The 15,190-nt window shown below is 41.6% G+C and overlaps 1 protein-coding gene across 20 annotated transcripts in view; it reads right to left on the bottom strand.

Annotated features, from left to right (window-relative positions):
- Window positions 1-15,190, bottom strand: part of KIAA0753 — a 57,887-nt gene that overhangs the window by 17,353 nt on the left and 25,344 nt on the right. For 8 of the 20 annotated variants that reach the window (XR_011423438.1, XM_070227920.1, XM_070227919.1 and 5 more), the window contains 6 exons: window positions 11,657-11,889; window positions 9,907-10,073; window positions 7,993-8,112; window positions 6,833-6,922; window positions 3,165-3,243; window positions 2,020-2,103 (listed from right to left, as the gene is read on the bottom strand). Coding sequence is in view for 18 of the 20 variants with exons in the window: in XM_070227920.1 (XP_070084021.1) it covers window positions 2,020-2,103; window positions 3,165-3,243; window positions 6,833-6,922; window positions 7,993-8,112; window positions 9,907-10,073; window positions 11,657-11,889 (773 nt within the window). In the remaining 2 variants the exon portion in view is untranslated. Of the gene's footprint in view, window positions 1-2,019; window positions 2,104-3,164; window positions 3,244-6,508; window positions 6,605-6,832; window positions 6,965-7,992; window positions 8,113-9,906; window positions 10,074-11,656; window positions 11,890-15,190 lie in introns of all 20 variants that reach the window. The other 12 variants (XR_011423437.1, XM_023653300.2, XM_070227918.1 and 9 more) reach the window with 4 other exon arrangements.

Here is a 15,190-nt window from a genome sequence, read left to right as displayed (position 1 = left end):
CAGCAATTTTGAAAACCTTTTAACAGTTCACAAAAGAAAATATATTAATGGCCAATAAAGATACAAAGAAACACTCAACCTTAATCAAAGTTAAAGAAATAAAAATCAGTTGAATAATCAATAAAATTACAAAAAACCTAGCAACAACTAAACCAATAACACCACAAGTTCAGTTAATGAAGGTGTGTGTGTGTGTACCTGTATGTGTAATATTTTTCATCTATAAAGAATGGAACATCAAGAATACTATGTGCCATTAAAAAAGATAAGGCAGGTCCCCATGTGTTGATATGTAAAGATCACTAAAATATAAAGGAAGAAGCTGGGTACAGAACAGCATATGGTATCCATTTATGGGAAGGTTTAACTTTTTATATTATACTTTTTCTAAACTCTTCGAATTTTTAGCCATGTGCATAACTTTTAAATTTAAAAATAATACATTTGAGAAAAATATATTTCATGTGCAAGTTCAGTTAATGACAACAGCAGCCCCAACAGACAACTATGTTATACCCTTCCAAGAGCTTCTCCCTGGTATCAGAGATCACTCGTCTGTACGCAAATCTACTGAGAGCTGTATTTTACTTGTAAAGTGCAATGCGCCTTCTCCATTTCAGAGATGAGAATTCTGAGAATCTGTGTTCAAGGTCCCATAGCTTTTTTATAAGTTATCACAGAAAAATAATTCTTTTTACTTCATCATGCCAACTTCAATGAGTGTTTTTGTTTGTTTGTTTTTATTCAGTTATTTATAAACATTCACTCTTGACCGTGCTGCCTGGGAAACTCTTTGCAATGATGCTGACATTTAACAGCAGCCCAGAATACCAGAATACTAAATAGTGGTTAGAGCTACTTTTCTTTTCAATAAATTGTATTAAAGACCATTTAATGCCTACAGAATAATTCTTATACACGAGGCTGGCTGATCATTCCTAGTAATATTCAAACATGTCTACTTAAGTGACAGCATTTATAATCACTTCATTTTTCTTTCATATTAAAATGCCATATGGAGTTGCCTCCCTTGGTTAGATATTAGTCTCATTATTTTGCCAGGAAAAAAGTGTCATTTGGTGGCTATGCTGCACAAAACACTGAACCATAGCACACTTGATCTGTAAGAGCTAAATGTAGGCTTTCAGCTTCTAGTCTTAGAAGCCTCCTCACAATTCTGTCACAAAATACTCATACAATAAAATTGTAACCACGAAGATTATGAAAATATGCTGCAGCTAAAATATCACTTAATAATTAGAATAGGGATACATTCTCGAAATTTCCTTTTCTCCTGTTCCAAAGGCTCTAGGGCTCGTGGAGCTTTATTTCACTCCCTTCTACCTCTGAAACCTTCACGCTTGCTCCGCCCTTTATTGTTCTGGGCACGTAAAGCACTAACTTCCTTCCACTCCACAGACCCAGGTCCAGGCAGGGTGGGGACAGTCCCACAAATATTAAACACAGGCCCTCCAGAGGAAGGACACAGTGGTGACAACTACCAAATATGTTTTCATTTTTCTCAGATGTTATTATTTTCTCCTGGGCCACCTTTTCTCTCTGCTAGGCTAGACACTGGTCATTACTAGGCCGCCAAAACATGTTTGCCTAACAATAAATATTAGGCCCTAAGTATAAAGGAAATTAAGCCAATAATGAGCAAAACTCGGTTGAATGAAAGGAAATGAGGGTGGCTATTCTTCTGCTGCAAGCCATCAATATTCAGGGTCACGCAGTGCACCCACATTCTGTCATCAGGAGGAGAGGAGAAGAGCTACTGACAAAAACCTGTGGCTCTAGAGATTTCTGTGAGCTGTGTGCGAGGCTGATCTAAATCACAATGCTAAATATACTCTGCAAGAATTAACACACCAAATGTGAAAAATAACGTCCACCTTCTCGAATAGGATGATCTAGTGTTTGCAAAGTAATCTGCCTGTCATTCTCCTTACAACCGAAGACATTACCCCACAATAGTACCAGTGTCAGCCCAGAATGCCGACACCACACCACACACACCTCCTCTGCAGGCTGGGCCGTCGCTGCGTCTACTGATGGCTGATCCTTCAAGTGAGTATCTGCTTCCAGAGAAGAATTGACTCTCTATTAAAAGAGACAGGACATCCATGAATTATAAAAATTTACAACCCACATTAGTACAAATGAATTCTGTTACCAGAATAGCTTCTGTGTCGAACTGCCATCAGCTTCAGCTACATTAGGCTTTTTGCAGCAATTCAAAGCACTTTGTCCTCATGAAAATAAATGCCATGAGTTTATCTTGGCTTTCGGCCCCCTTTCCTTCCTCACTTTGTAAACATTGTCAGGGTAGCTGTGTGTTTTTAGGAAATTATCCAACTTCTCTGTTCCACAGTTTTCTCATTGGTAAATGAGGTTGCACAATTTGGTCTCTAAGAGCCCTCTTCAGTTCTACATTCCGGAGATTTCCGTGGACTCTAATGATAATTTAAGATTTCTTAAACTGAAGATACAGAAATTCAGTGGTCCATTCAGGGACCCAGAACATCACTTGTTCCACTTAAGATTCTAATATCCTCCTGTGGCCTTATCTATTCATAGAACAAGACTGTTTCTATTTCAAGGTGGATCTACAGGGTCTGACCGCAGCATTCAGCTTCCTGCTTACAGGAGGATGGCACAACCTGTTGGTGATGCTGAATGCAACTTCCTCTTCAAGAAAGGACTGGTTTGTGCACAGAAGCTGTCCTAACATTACTCTCCTTTGGAAAAATAAAGCCAATCATTGCAAACCACGCAGGTAAAAGAGCACAGGACTAGCATGGAAGCAGTTAACTGAACACTAACATCACCAACACAACTATTTGATTAAGAAAGGAAACTGCAATCTGAACTCATTCCCCAAACTAAAATCTCACCTTTCTCAAAAGTGGGACTTTCGCTCTCTTCCCGTCTTCACCCCTTACCCACAACGGAAGACACATCAGGAGTGTGCGGTGGCCTGCAAGGCCCAAAGTGGCACCTACAGCACTGTGCCCAGACTATGCGACACAGTACAGGCCAGCGCTGCAGCCTCCAGCTGCCAAACAGACACTCAGCCCTGCCAAGGGTCAGTGTGACCTCTGGAGCAACTCTTTTTATTCTAGAACTTCCAAAAGGCAAGCAAATGAGATGAAGTAGATTACCTGGGCCTTGACCAGGAGAGGCTTCAAACGCTCCAGAACTGCCTTCTCTACCTTGTCTGCTAACTGGGTGGCAGAATCACTATTTAGAAATAAAATTGAAAATTAAAATCAAAAGCAAGAAAATATCCTACTGTGCATATTTATTTACCACTCCAGGTGAAGAGGAATCAAATGATTATAAAAATCGCAATGTTTCTCTATTTTTAATACCCATACAAGTCCCCTGGGGATCTTGTTAAAATGCAGATTCTGATTCGCTTAATCTGAGTGAAGCCTGAGATTCTGCTTTTCCAACAGGCTCCCGGGTGATGCAATACCGCTGGTCTGGACCCCACTTTGAGGATATGGGTTTAGATAATACCTGAAGAAGTATGTTAGGCTCTGAGCACATTTGAAAAGAATAATGGCAGCCTTTAAACAACTAAAGAGGATGGAAGAATGAACAAATGAAACTAATTTTGTTCCCTTCCCAAACCCCAAAGTAAATAGAGTTAAGCATAAACTCACAAAAACAAGGGGAAAAAATGGTGCTGGATAACAGAAGGATGAAAGTGATAACTAACTTAGCTGATTGAGAAAACTGAATTCCAGGCCAGCAACGGGAAGAACCGAGAACCCAGCAATGTGCACCGCTGACTTCAACAGGCCCAGGACTGGTAGTACCAGGTACGGTTAGGCCTGGGCGTGAGCTGAGGGGGTGGTGTGAATATGGAAGACAGGAGTCAAATGATGTTCGAGAAGTTAGATCCCTGGATCCCTTCCCTACTTCGCACAATTGGACAACTGCCTCTCTCGGACTCGGAGAGAAGTCCGGTCACTCGTTCCCTGGAGGGGTCTCTTGATTAGGGGATGCCAGTCACAGTTAAGGCTGTAGGTCTCACCCTACTGAAAAGAGGGGACTGCGTAGGCATGCTGAAGGCCAAGCGGTAAGACTCACAGCCTCCCCCGACGCAGCTCCTAGGACACTGGCACCCAGAGGCTTAACTTGCAGGAGGGAGACCAGAAGACGCTTCTCGGGACACTGTGACCTACCCAAAGGAAAGACCTGAAGACCACTCTGAGGGTCCTTAGCAAACAGGACCGAGATGACCCTAGAGTAAAGCTCAAGCTCAATAATCCTTTCACCAGATGGTGCTAGAATAGCCAGATATCCAAAAGGAAAACAACGAACCTTGAGCAGTATCTCATCTTACATAGAGAAACTAATTCAAAATGGATCACAGACATAAAAATAAAAGCTAAGACCATAAAGTATTTAGAAGAAGACATGGAAGAATATCTTTGAGACATTGGCAAAGTTTTTTCAGAGAGTTTACAAAAAAAAACTGTAAAATAAAAAATTGATAAACTAGTCTTAATCAAAATTTAAAACTTCTAGTCATCAAAAGACACCATTAAGAAGATAAACAGACAAGCCACAGTACTGGAAGGAAATATTTGCTGCTCATACATCTGACAAGGGCTCAAATCCAGAAAATATAAAAAAAAACCTCTTAAAAGTAATTTAAAAAAGAAAAACAATAAAAAAATGGTCAAAAGACAGACACTTCACAATAAGCACTAGAAAAGGTGCTCATCATCATTAGACTTCAAGGAAACACAAATTCTAACTACAATGAGATACCGCCACACTCTCACCAGAATGGCTAAAATTAAAAACACAGACAATACCAAATGTTAGCTAGGGTGTGGAACAACTAGAAAGGAACTTGCATACTAACTAAAAATGGGAACAACCCAAATGTTAATCCAAAGAGAATGGATAAATAGGCTGTGGGATACTCATTCACTGGACCGCTACTCAGCAATAAAGTGGAACAGGCTCTATTTCACGGGGCAGCCCACTGTCCCACTGAGCAGGTTTCTTCCAAAGTCTGCTGTACCTGGTTCACTTCCAGATGCCTCAAATGTGGTAAGCCTTACGTTTGCAAGGACCACTCGTGACCCTGCCCACTGACTTCCTGGGAAGTCACTTCATGCCTAACAACGGGAAGTGCGGGTCAGATTATGAGGCAGACTCCATTCAGCCTACTGTCCCCTGGGAATCTTCATCCAATACCAGCAGCGCTGCCCTTTCCTTGTTTAGTCAGGTTTGTGCCTGCTTCTCAGTTTTCAAAATTAATACATTGTGAGGGATAAATACACAGGTGATAGATTCATGAATAAAGGTAATGACAAGATTAACACAGGACTCAGGCCAGTAATGACTTAGCTCTGGGGGAAAAGAAGGGGATGCAACTGAGGAGGGGCACACAAGGCGTTTTCAGAGTAGACGGGATGATCTCCTCCCTGGTTTGGGGAGGTGCATGGCTGTTTGTTTCAAAATACTTTGGACTATACATGTGCATTTAGTATGTTCTTCTATGCGTATTTTTTTTTTAATAAAAAAAATATTCAAAGAGATAAACGGGGTACAGAGGATTAAACTTTTGCTATTTGGCCCAAAGGACAAGTGGGTAGGAGTCACACAGAATCCACTTCCAGCACAATCTAAGGTCGCACCTTCTAAAGCTAGAAACAACTGAGGAATGGAGCGCCTCAGATGGCAGTGACCACCCCATCACAGACGCTGGTATGAATATGTTGGACAGGTTACCTGGTGGAGATAGTCCAGAGGGGCTGAAAGCATCAGCTGGGGAGAAAGTTCCTTCAAATCCTAATATTCTGTGATTGTATAACCTGAAATCTTAATTATAGACAAAAAACCCCTCGGTCCTCTAGGAAATGAACTTTCTATCATGATTGGTGACAGAATGCATAGCTGTGTCAATGAGAATTCTGTTCATTTGACTTCGGGGTGAATGACTATCAGAGCCAGAAAAATGAGCTAAACTGTAGCAACAGCAACACCAAGCACACCTTCTCACAAACTTCTTCACACCTACAGTGAGGCAGTCACAACACTCCCGAGGGCGAACAGAGAAAGCAACCTCATTATAAAACCTTAGGCTGCATTCCAGCTGACACGTGAAGCAGGAGTATCTATACATTCACTCACACGAGCAGAACACGCACATCAACACTCTACCTGGCCATGAGAAAAGCACCTTGGAGGGCAGCACAAACACACACATATAAGACTCTGATCTTTCAAGACAGAACTTCCCCAAAATTGTACATGTTTTTCAGTTATTGTTCAAACTCCACACGAAAGAAATATGTCTTAGAAAAATAACGTATAGAATACAGGTAGGCATGCAGGTATTCATTCATTCATTTATTCATTCATTCACTAATCCATTCATTTAGTGAGGTTAGGCTTAAATATGGTCCAGGTTGGCTGGTAAAACTATCTAGACCGATTAGAATAGGCAAGCATTCGTTACTCTTCCTCAGAAGCAAACACATAGCTCAATTTTTGAAGTCTATCCCTTTCTTCAGTTTTGAGTTCATTCAATTCCTTTGTTCTTCTGGAAGCTTCAGCATCAAGCCAATCAAGCCTGGAGAATAATACAAAATTGTCATCCCAACTCCTCAAAGCAGCCAGGACTCCGATCTCGGCTCCACTGTCAGCTTCTTGGGTGACCTCAGATCTTTTAAGCAGGCAGACAGCCAATAAACATCAGAAGTGTGACTACATCTCTAAACAATCTCGAAGTTGTTAAAACAGCTAGATGATATAGAATAGGCCTGCTCTATCTTTCTCTACCTCAGAAACAGATACTTACCTCTGTTTTTGCATTTTGTCCATTTCTTTGGCTTTTAATTCTTCTAGTTCCTTCAATCTTTTGGAAGTTTCAGCATCAAGCCAAGCGAGTCTAGCAGACAGTACAAAAGAGTCAGACCAAGTGTGCCTCGATCTGCAGGGTGTCATTACCACAGAAAAGAGACCAGGAGTCAGGATTCCGCAGAGCGACAATTCTGGCTCCATAAAAGACTCAGTGCACAAGGCAACCTCTCTGTACCCAGCAAGCTCCCCATGGAAGGGTATAGGTAAAGAGACATATTTATGTGCAAACACACTCCTAGTTAGTGTGTAGAACAAAAACTGCCCACGAACATTCTCAAGAAAACCAGCCATCACTGTACTTAGGATTTCTTGTTCAGCTATAAAATAGAGCTGTTGCTGTATCTTCAAGTTTAGACAAAGAAATGAACTTCCAGGAGAGCCATAAGGCACAGTGAAGTCAAAAACAGACGGGAAAAGCCAACTCTGAACAATGTTACCGTATGTGGAAGGGCTCTGACTCTTTCAGTTTCAGATATGTGAATATTATCCAGTTACTTAATGGCCCACGATCATCTGTGCTTTCCCATAACTGCAAGAACAATTTCAGTCAAACGAATGCAAAGTGACCTGTTTTCACTGCTCTCTTCTCATGGGATGGTCTCACCCCATCACCCCCTATTTAAAGCCTGTTCTTCAAGTCCTATTTCCCATCTCTGTCCACGAAGCCCAGATCTGTGCTGCAAGAAGCACCCTGTCCCCTTCTAAACTCAGTGCTTAAACCCTCAAGTTCTCAGGGTACACATCATGTTCTATCTTAAACTATAATTAATGACATGTCTCCCTACTGACGTTAAATAAGCAGGGGCTGGGATTCTGACTTCTTTGTCCTTTTTAAAAAAAGTCTCCATAGAGCTCACAACTGTACCATATACAAAACAAGCAATTCGTACACAACTGATACATATAATTTCTGAACGAATGACATAAGGAGGAATAAAAGAGGTGTTCACTATCTAAGCTGCATAGTTTGACAGAAAAGTTTAGTAATTTACATTTCAAATAACCAACTTTATACATAAGAGAAGACGGAGTTCACTTTAGAATCTATATGAAAGGGACTCTCTAATTTTCAAAGATTTGAAAAACACCAGTACAAACCTAGCTGCTTCGTGCTCCACAGCACCTCTCAACTGACGTTCCTCTTGAGTGTCTTCCTGCTGGAGAGACTGTTCTTTTGCAGCATCTTTGGGGCTAGATTTCACCTTTCGCCAAGCAGCACTGCAAAAAACAGAAAAGTGTACCTTTGTAATCATTCACTCCACATCCAATGACTCACCAAAAGGTGCCAGCTCAGAGAAGATGAGCATTGAACCAATGGTGATCTACAGCCCGGGCCCTGAATGGAAGAAGAATGAGATCCTCCAGGATTCAGGCTCACCGTCAAAGGACAGCAGTCCTCCTTTGCTTCACAGAAGCAGTCAGTATTTTAAAGGAAAGAGGAATCGTCAATTACAGAACAAGGGGCAAATTTCAACAAAACCCTGCCATAATATAGATTTGGGTCACTACATTCCAGACTACAAAGCAACACTGTACCTTTTTCTTTTTCCTGCTGAGGAAGATTAACCCTGAACTAACATCTGTTGCTAATCCTCCTCTTTTTTTGCTTGAGGATGATTAGCCATGAGCTAGCAGGTGTGCCATTCTTCCTCAACTTTTACATGTGGGTCGCCGCCACAGCATGGCTGACAAGTGGCATAGGTCTGCACTTGGGATCTGAACCTGAAAACTGGGCCGCTGAAGCAGAGCACACTGAACTTAATCACTATGCCACAGGGCTGGCCCCATCAACACTGTGCCTTCATAAGGCCTAATATGGGACTATGAACCTGGAAGCCTTATCTGCTCCCCTCCCCCACCCACCACACATACACTGTAAAAGACAGTCCACTGTATGCTTGGTTTGCAACATAAACTTCAACCAATTTATGTTTTCATGAACTTACCAACTGAAGTCACATCTCTATACTAACACATACATAAAAATACAGAATCTAGAGCAGAGAAATAAAAACAAGAAAGCACATTATGAAAACATAAGACCTGATTTTAGTCCCAGCTCTGCTATACAAACAAGACATTAAGTTCTCTATTGTTTATTCAACTCTGAAGGGAAGGCTGATGGATAAGCAGAACGATTCATTCGGAATCATTCAGAGTCTTAAGGGGAATTCATTCTGCTTCTCACCTGTCCCCTCCAGCCTCCCAAAAGGCGGGCCCCTCGAGTCACTGTCTTCTCACTCATCTCCTCCCACCGGACCGCTTTCTGCTGCCTGCTTCTTACTGCCCTCCCTCCTGGTTCTTTCCGATGTGCTTTCAAGAACTACGCACTTGTCCCATGGTAAACAAGCTCCCCTTCATCTTTAACCAGTTCCTCAGAGGCTCTCTCCACCTCAGGCCTGCTGCCCCTGGAGGACAACACCTTCTCTTTGCTCAGTGGAAGCGCGGCTCCTCATTCTCCATGTGCTATGAATGAGGGCGACAAGGCAGCACAGTCAGCACTATCCTAACTGTCCCCTCAAGTCAGGACAGTGGCTATGAAATGTGTATGGTGTTATAATTCCTAATTATCTTGACTTGGAATTAGAAATATTTTTAAATATTCAGCCCTTCAGCAAAGATTTACCTAATGCCTAAGATTTACTAAGCGCCAGGCCCTGTGCTAGGCACTGAACATTCCAGTGTGAGAAAGGCGCAGTTCCTGGCCGCAAGCAGCTGGGATCTACTGGGTGAAGAGACAAGTGAAGGGAAGCCCATGACCCTCATACAGTGACACATGTCCCCAGGGTGTTAGGGTGGCCCATGGTAGGTTACTCTACGCATAGTCAGGTAAGAAAAAGGAACCAACGGACTTCTAGACAAAAACCTCTCATGCATTACTCACCCAAATAAGTTTCTTCTTAATGAGAACTAAGGCTGCTGCTTTATTTGTGCTAAAGCAATAGATCACGTTTGATGTGCGGAGGAAAAATAAAATGACATACCCAAATGGTTCCTTGAATTTTGACATACCATTTGGGAGATGCCGGTGGGGAGGTGGGGTGTGGAGGTATCCAAGGAGCCCTATGGTCTTTCACGGGTTGTTGGTTCATTTTTAATCTGGATGAGACTGTTGTCCGTTGCAACCTGCTTTTGCTGTGAGCTTGGGTTGATCTACTTTTTTCAGCTTTGTGGAGCCCCTTTAAGAGATAAATATGAATTATAAAGCCAAATGGATATCAAAGAAACTGGTTTTAACCTCTGGCTTACTGAAGCTTCAAGTGTCTCTATACTATTCATGCACCCACTCAGCAAAAACCTAAATGTAAAGCACTGTGGCAGAAATTTGGGGGAGGGTGTAAACTACACTGAAGCAACCCTGGCGAGGAGAAGTGGGGAGGTGGTGTAAAACTGGAATTCCTGGCTTTGCCATCTTTTTTGATATACATATATATATATATATATAAACTATATATAAAAAATATTATACTTATTTTTATATTTTTTCCTAATTAAACCAAAAACAAAACAGAGGGAAACTGTAAAACATTCTTAGTTAAAATACTTGACTCCTCAGAGTCTTAGGTTTCCCATCTGTAAAATGGGAGAGAATTTCCTCACAAGCTTCTAGAAGATTAAATTGGCTAACATAGGAGGATTTTGATGATGAAGGTCGAAAGGCATATGCCATCTGAATAGAGTGCACCAGGCTATTTTAAAATGCTGTAGAGAATAAGGCTGTCTCTGGAGAAGAGCGCCAAGCTGAATTCACACAGGCTCAATCCTGACTTCCCAATAGCCCTGCATAAGAATTTGTTTGGAAAGGAATAAAGACTTGATCCTAATCCATGATCTATTAGCAACTGGTAATAACTGTTAAATATCCTTTTTCTGGGGTCACCTGACCATATTCAGGTTTGCTACAGAAGCCTCTCGACAGCACCATCAATCGGCAGTAACTATATTAAAGGTATTTAGACTAGGAGGTGGTCTTCCGGTCAGTTCTCCACTGGTAGGGCCTTAAGTTAAATTTTAAATAGAAGCTCAAAAGATAATGTAGTTTTGGGGCCAGCCCTGTGGCTGAGCAGTTAAAGTTCTGCGTGCTCTGCTTCAGTGGCCCAGGTTTGCTGGTTTAGATCACAGGCGCGGACCTATCCCACTCATCAGCCATGCTATGGAGGCAACCCACATACAAAATAGAGGAAAACTGGCACAGATGTTAGCTCAGGGCTAATCTTCCTCAAGAAAAACAAAAGAAAAAAAAGAAGGAGACTGCCAACAGATGTTAGCTCAGGGTGTATCTTCCTCACCAAAAAAAGAAAAAGGATGTAGTTTCAAGCAAGCTAGCTCCCAAAGCCATATTAGAAAATATTCACCCTAGGATGCCTTTTAATATTGAGTGATTATTATTTATCAATATTTAGCAGGAACCAAATCTTAATCCCCTCAAATTTCACATTTTCAAATCAGAAGCAGAAAAATACCTGAATTTTAAAATAGCCTGCCTGAGTAGAACCTTGGTAGCAAATTGGTTAGGACCTTACCAAAAGAGGACAAGAAACAACGCCGTCCTAGTAACAATATTAAAATGTTATTTTTTGTTAAAAAATAAACACAGTCTGGAGCCAAGCTCAGTCAGCTTAGTTTAGATAGATGAACTCACAGGCTCTGGCATTCAAATGTCTGAGAACTCAAATCCTGGCTCCACTGCGTACCAGCCTGTGTGACCCTGGACTAAGTCAGATTAGTACAAATGGGCCAAAAGAAAGAAGCAACTTCATACTTGCTGCAGTCTTGCTGGCGCCAGAGCCTCTTTCCTCCTACCAGGCACAGCCTCAGTCACAGGCTTACTTTTTGCTGCTCTTCTTCTTCCCAAGGCTAACGTCTCCTCTCTGAAGCCTGCATTCTGGTTTAGAATAGATGGAGCTTCTTCCGGAAGTACATCCGCATCTAATACGTCAAGCTCGCTCTCCAACCTCTGGGTCACCGGAAGCTCTCTTTCAGGTTGATACTTATCTACACGGAGATTACAGAAGGACAAATGGAGGGAAACGCTATTCAAATCAAGGGATGAGAATGATGATCTACAGACGATACGCTCTAAACATCTATCCAAGCCCTGCTAAAACGGGGGGGTTTTGTCACCACGGTTGCTCCTCATGCCCTGACTCCACTGAACGTCACAGCCGACTCCCTGACTCTCATCTGCCGCGTTCACTCACTTGCCTGGCCCCTTGATCCTAATGCTAAAACATCGCCTGCACTTACCTCTGCCCTTCCTTCCCCTCTGCCACTACCCAAGGTCAGGCTTGCCTCATCCTCTGACTGTGATAACGGCATCTCCTAACTGAGCCCTTGTCTTCAATCGCACCTTCAGCTGGCTACCAAAACTGTTCTTCTAAACTGTAAATATTTAAATGTCACTTCTCAAAACCTTGGATGGCTCCTAATTTGATAGAGAATAAAGTCTGAACTCCATACATGACATTCAACCTGCAATACGAAAGGAAAGAAAACTATCTTTATTGGAAGGTGAGATCATGTTTTCTATATAGAAAATCCAAGAGAATCTACAGACAATTACAACTAAGAAACGACTTCAGAAAGGTTTCTAGATAAAAGAAGAAAAATACACAAAAATCATTAATACCATTCCCACATATCAAAATAACTAACCACAGAAAATATAAGAGAAAAGAATATCCCATTAACATTGGCAACAAAAACCATATGGCACTTGGGAGAAATCTAATGAAAGATGCACAAGACTTTTACAGAGGGGCTGGCCCTGTGGCCAAGTGGTTAAGTTCACGCGCTTGCTTCAGTGGCCCGGGGTTTTGCCAGTTTGGATCCTGGGCGTGGACACGGCACTGCTCATCAGGCCATGCTGAGGTGGTGTCCCACATGCCACAACTAGAAGGACCACACCTAGAATACACAACTACGTAATGAGGGGCTTTGGGGAGAAGAAGAAAACAAAAAAGATTGGCAAAAGATGTTAGCTCCGGAGCCAATCTTTAAAAAAAAAAAACGACTTTACAAAAAAATTCAAAGGTATTTTTAAAGGACATGAAAGAAGATCTGAGTAATTGCTTTAATGAACAAAAAGAATACTGTAAAGATGTCAATTCTCCCCAAAGTAATCTATAATTTCAAATGCAATTTCAATTAAAATCCCAACAGATTTTTTTTGTGGATCTAAACAGACAGATCCTAAAATTCTTATGAAGAGTACAATCCTAAGATAGCCCAAATAATTGTGAAGAACACCATGAAGTGGGGAGTGGGGCAGCCATGGAGTCTTATTCTACCAGAGATACAGTCTCAGGATAAAGCTGTAATAATTAGGGCAGTGTGGGAGTGAGGCAGGAACAGGCAGAAACCAACGAGGCAGGATGGAGATGACACAGGTGACATGACAAATCAGTGAGTATGACTGGACTGCTCAATAAATCATGCTGGGACCGTCAGCATCCACAGGTAACAAACAAAACAGGATCCTTGCCTCACACTGAACAACACTTAAATTCTAAATAGAATGAAGATCTAAATGTGAAAGAAAAACTTTAAAGCTTTTAGAAGAAAATATAAGAGAATACGATTATGACATCAAGGCAGAAAAAGCTTTCTTAAACTCGAACATAATACCAATGTATTTAAATTTAGTTACAGTGAACTACAATTTCCTTTTGATAAAAAGACACCATAAAGTCAACAGACAAGCCAGAGTCAGGAAGTAGATATCTGTAATGCATATAATTAACATAGGATTAAAATCCAGAATATCTAGAGAATGTCTACAAATCTTCAAGAAAAATAAACAATCCAATAGAGAAATAGGCAAAGGATAGAAACTGCTAATTTAGAGAGAAAATCTGTCAATAAAAACATGAAAAGATGATCACAGTAATCAGAAAGATCCAAATTAAAACAATGAGGTACCATTTCACATTCATCAGATTGGGGGGAATTTCAATGTGACCATACCAAGCATAAACAAACAAGGACGTGGAAAGCATGTGCTCTCGCCAGACACTGGTGCAGCAATAAACCGGCCCAGCTGCCTGCAGGGGCAGCTCGACTGCTGCAGTGAAGCTGCAGACTCGCCCACCGCGCAGCCCGGCGGTTTCACTCCTAGGTACACCGCAGCCTAGAGGAACGCCCGCACGCATCCATGGGAAGACACGAGCACAGATACTCACTTCATCACGGTTCACTCCTAGGTACACTCGCAGCCTAGAGGAATGCCCGCATGCATCCATGGGAAGACACCAGCACGGATACTCACTTCATCATGGTTCACTCCTAGGTACACTCTCAGCCTAGAGGAATGCTCGCATGCATCCATGGGAAGACACAAGCACAGATACCCACTTTGTCATGGTTCATTCCTAGGTACACTCTCAGTCTAGAGGAACGCTCGCATGCATCCATGGGAAGACACAAGCACGGATACCCGCTTCATCATGGTTCGTTCGTAAGAGCAAAAAATTGGAAATAACCCAAATGCCCCTCGATAAGAACTGAAAATAAACTATGGTATATTCATAAAAGGGAAACCTATACAGCAGTTACATTAGTGAATCAGAACTCACAGATCAATATGAACAGGTCTTACACACATAAGTGGGGTCTGAAAATGCAGACTGCAGAATGACACATGCCGTAAGATAATCATTTACATGAAATGTATAGCATATGAAACAATGTACTGTTCACACACAGATACCTAAGCACTACCAGTATAAAAACAGAAGAGGTCCACATTATAATAACATCAAGAGTAACCTCTGATGAGGGAGGGAAGGAGATAGATGGGGAGAGAAATTTAAAAGGGACTTCAGCCATACCTGTCATACTTTATTTCTAAAAGTAAATTCTGAAGCAAGTAAAGCAAAAATGTAAAAATTTGTTAAATCTGGGTAGTAGATACATAGGTGTTAATTATTTTCATTCTTTTTCTGTATGTTTTAAATATTTCACAATAAAAGGAGAACTCCATTTGGACTACTTTAACAGCAGTAGGTCAAGGGCCAGATTCCCCTACATCCCTTCTTTAATCTGGTACTTTTCAAGGCCATGGAAGTCACATAGCAAGGAACTATAAGCCAGAAGGAAAGAATGCTAAGACTAAATCCTTGGTCTATAAATTACTTATTAAACCCCAAGTTTACACACAGCAAAGCAACTCTGACCTCCAGGTCCTGATGCCTTTTCAGTTATGGTTTATTTACAGAGATCAACATGCAAATGCAGCACCAGTTCCAGGGGCAGCTGAGTTTGAGGACACTGCTGGTAGTGGGGAGGGACACCATCC

This window comes from Equus caballus, chromosome 11, assembly GCF_041296265.1.
Source record: "Equus caballus isolate H_3958 breed thoroughbred chromosome 11, TB-T2T, whole genome shotgun sequence".
NCBI lineage: Eukaryota > Metazoa > Chordata > Mammalia > Perissodactyla > Equidae > Equus > Equus caballus.
The sequence above is the reverse complement of the archived record's forward strand: the minus strand, read 5'-3'. Positions and strand labels throughout refer to the sequence as shown.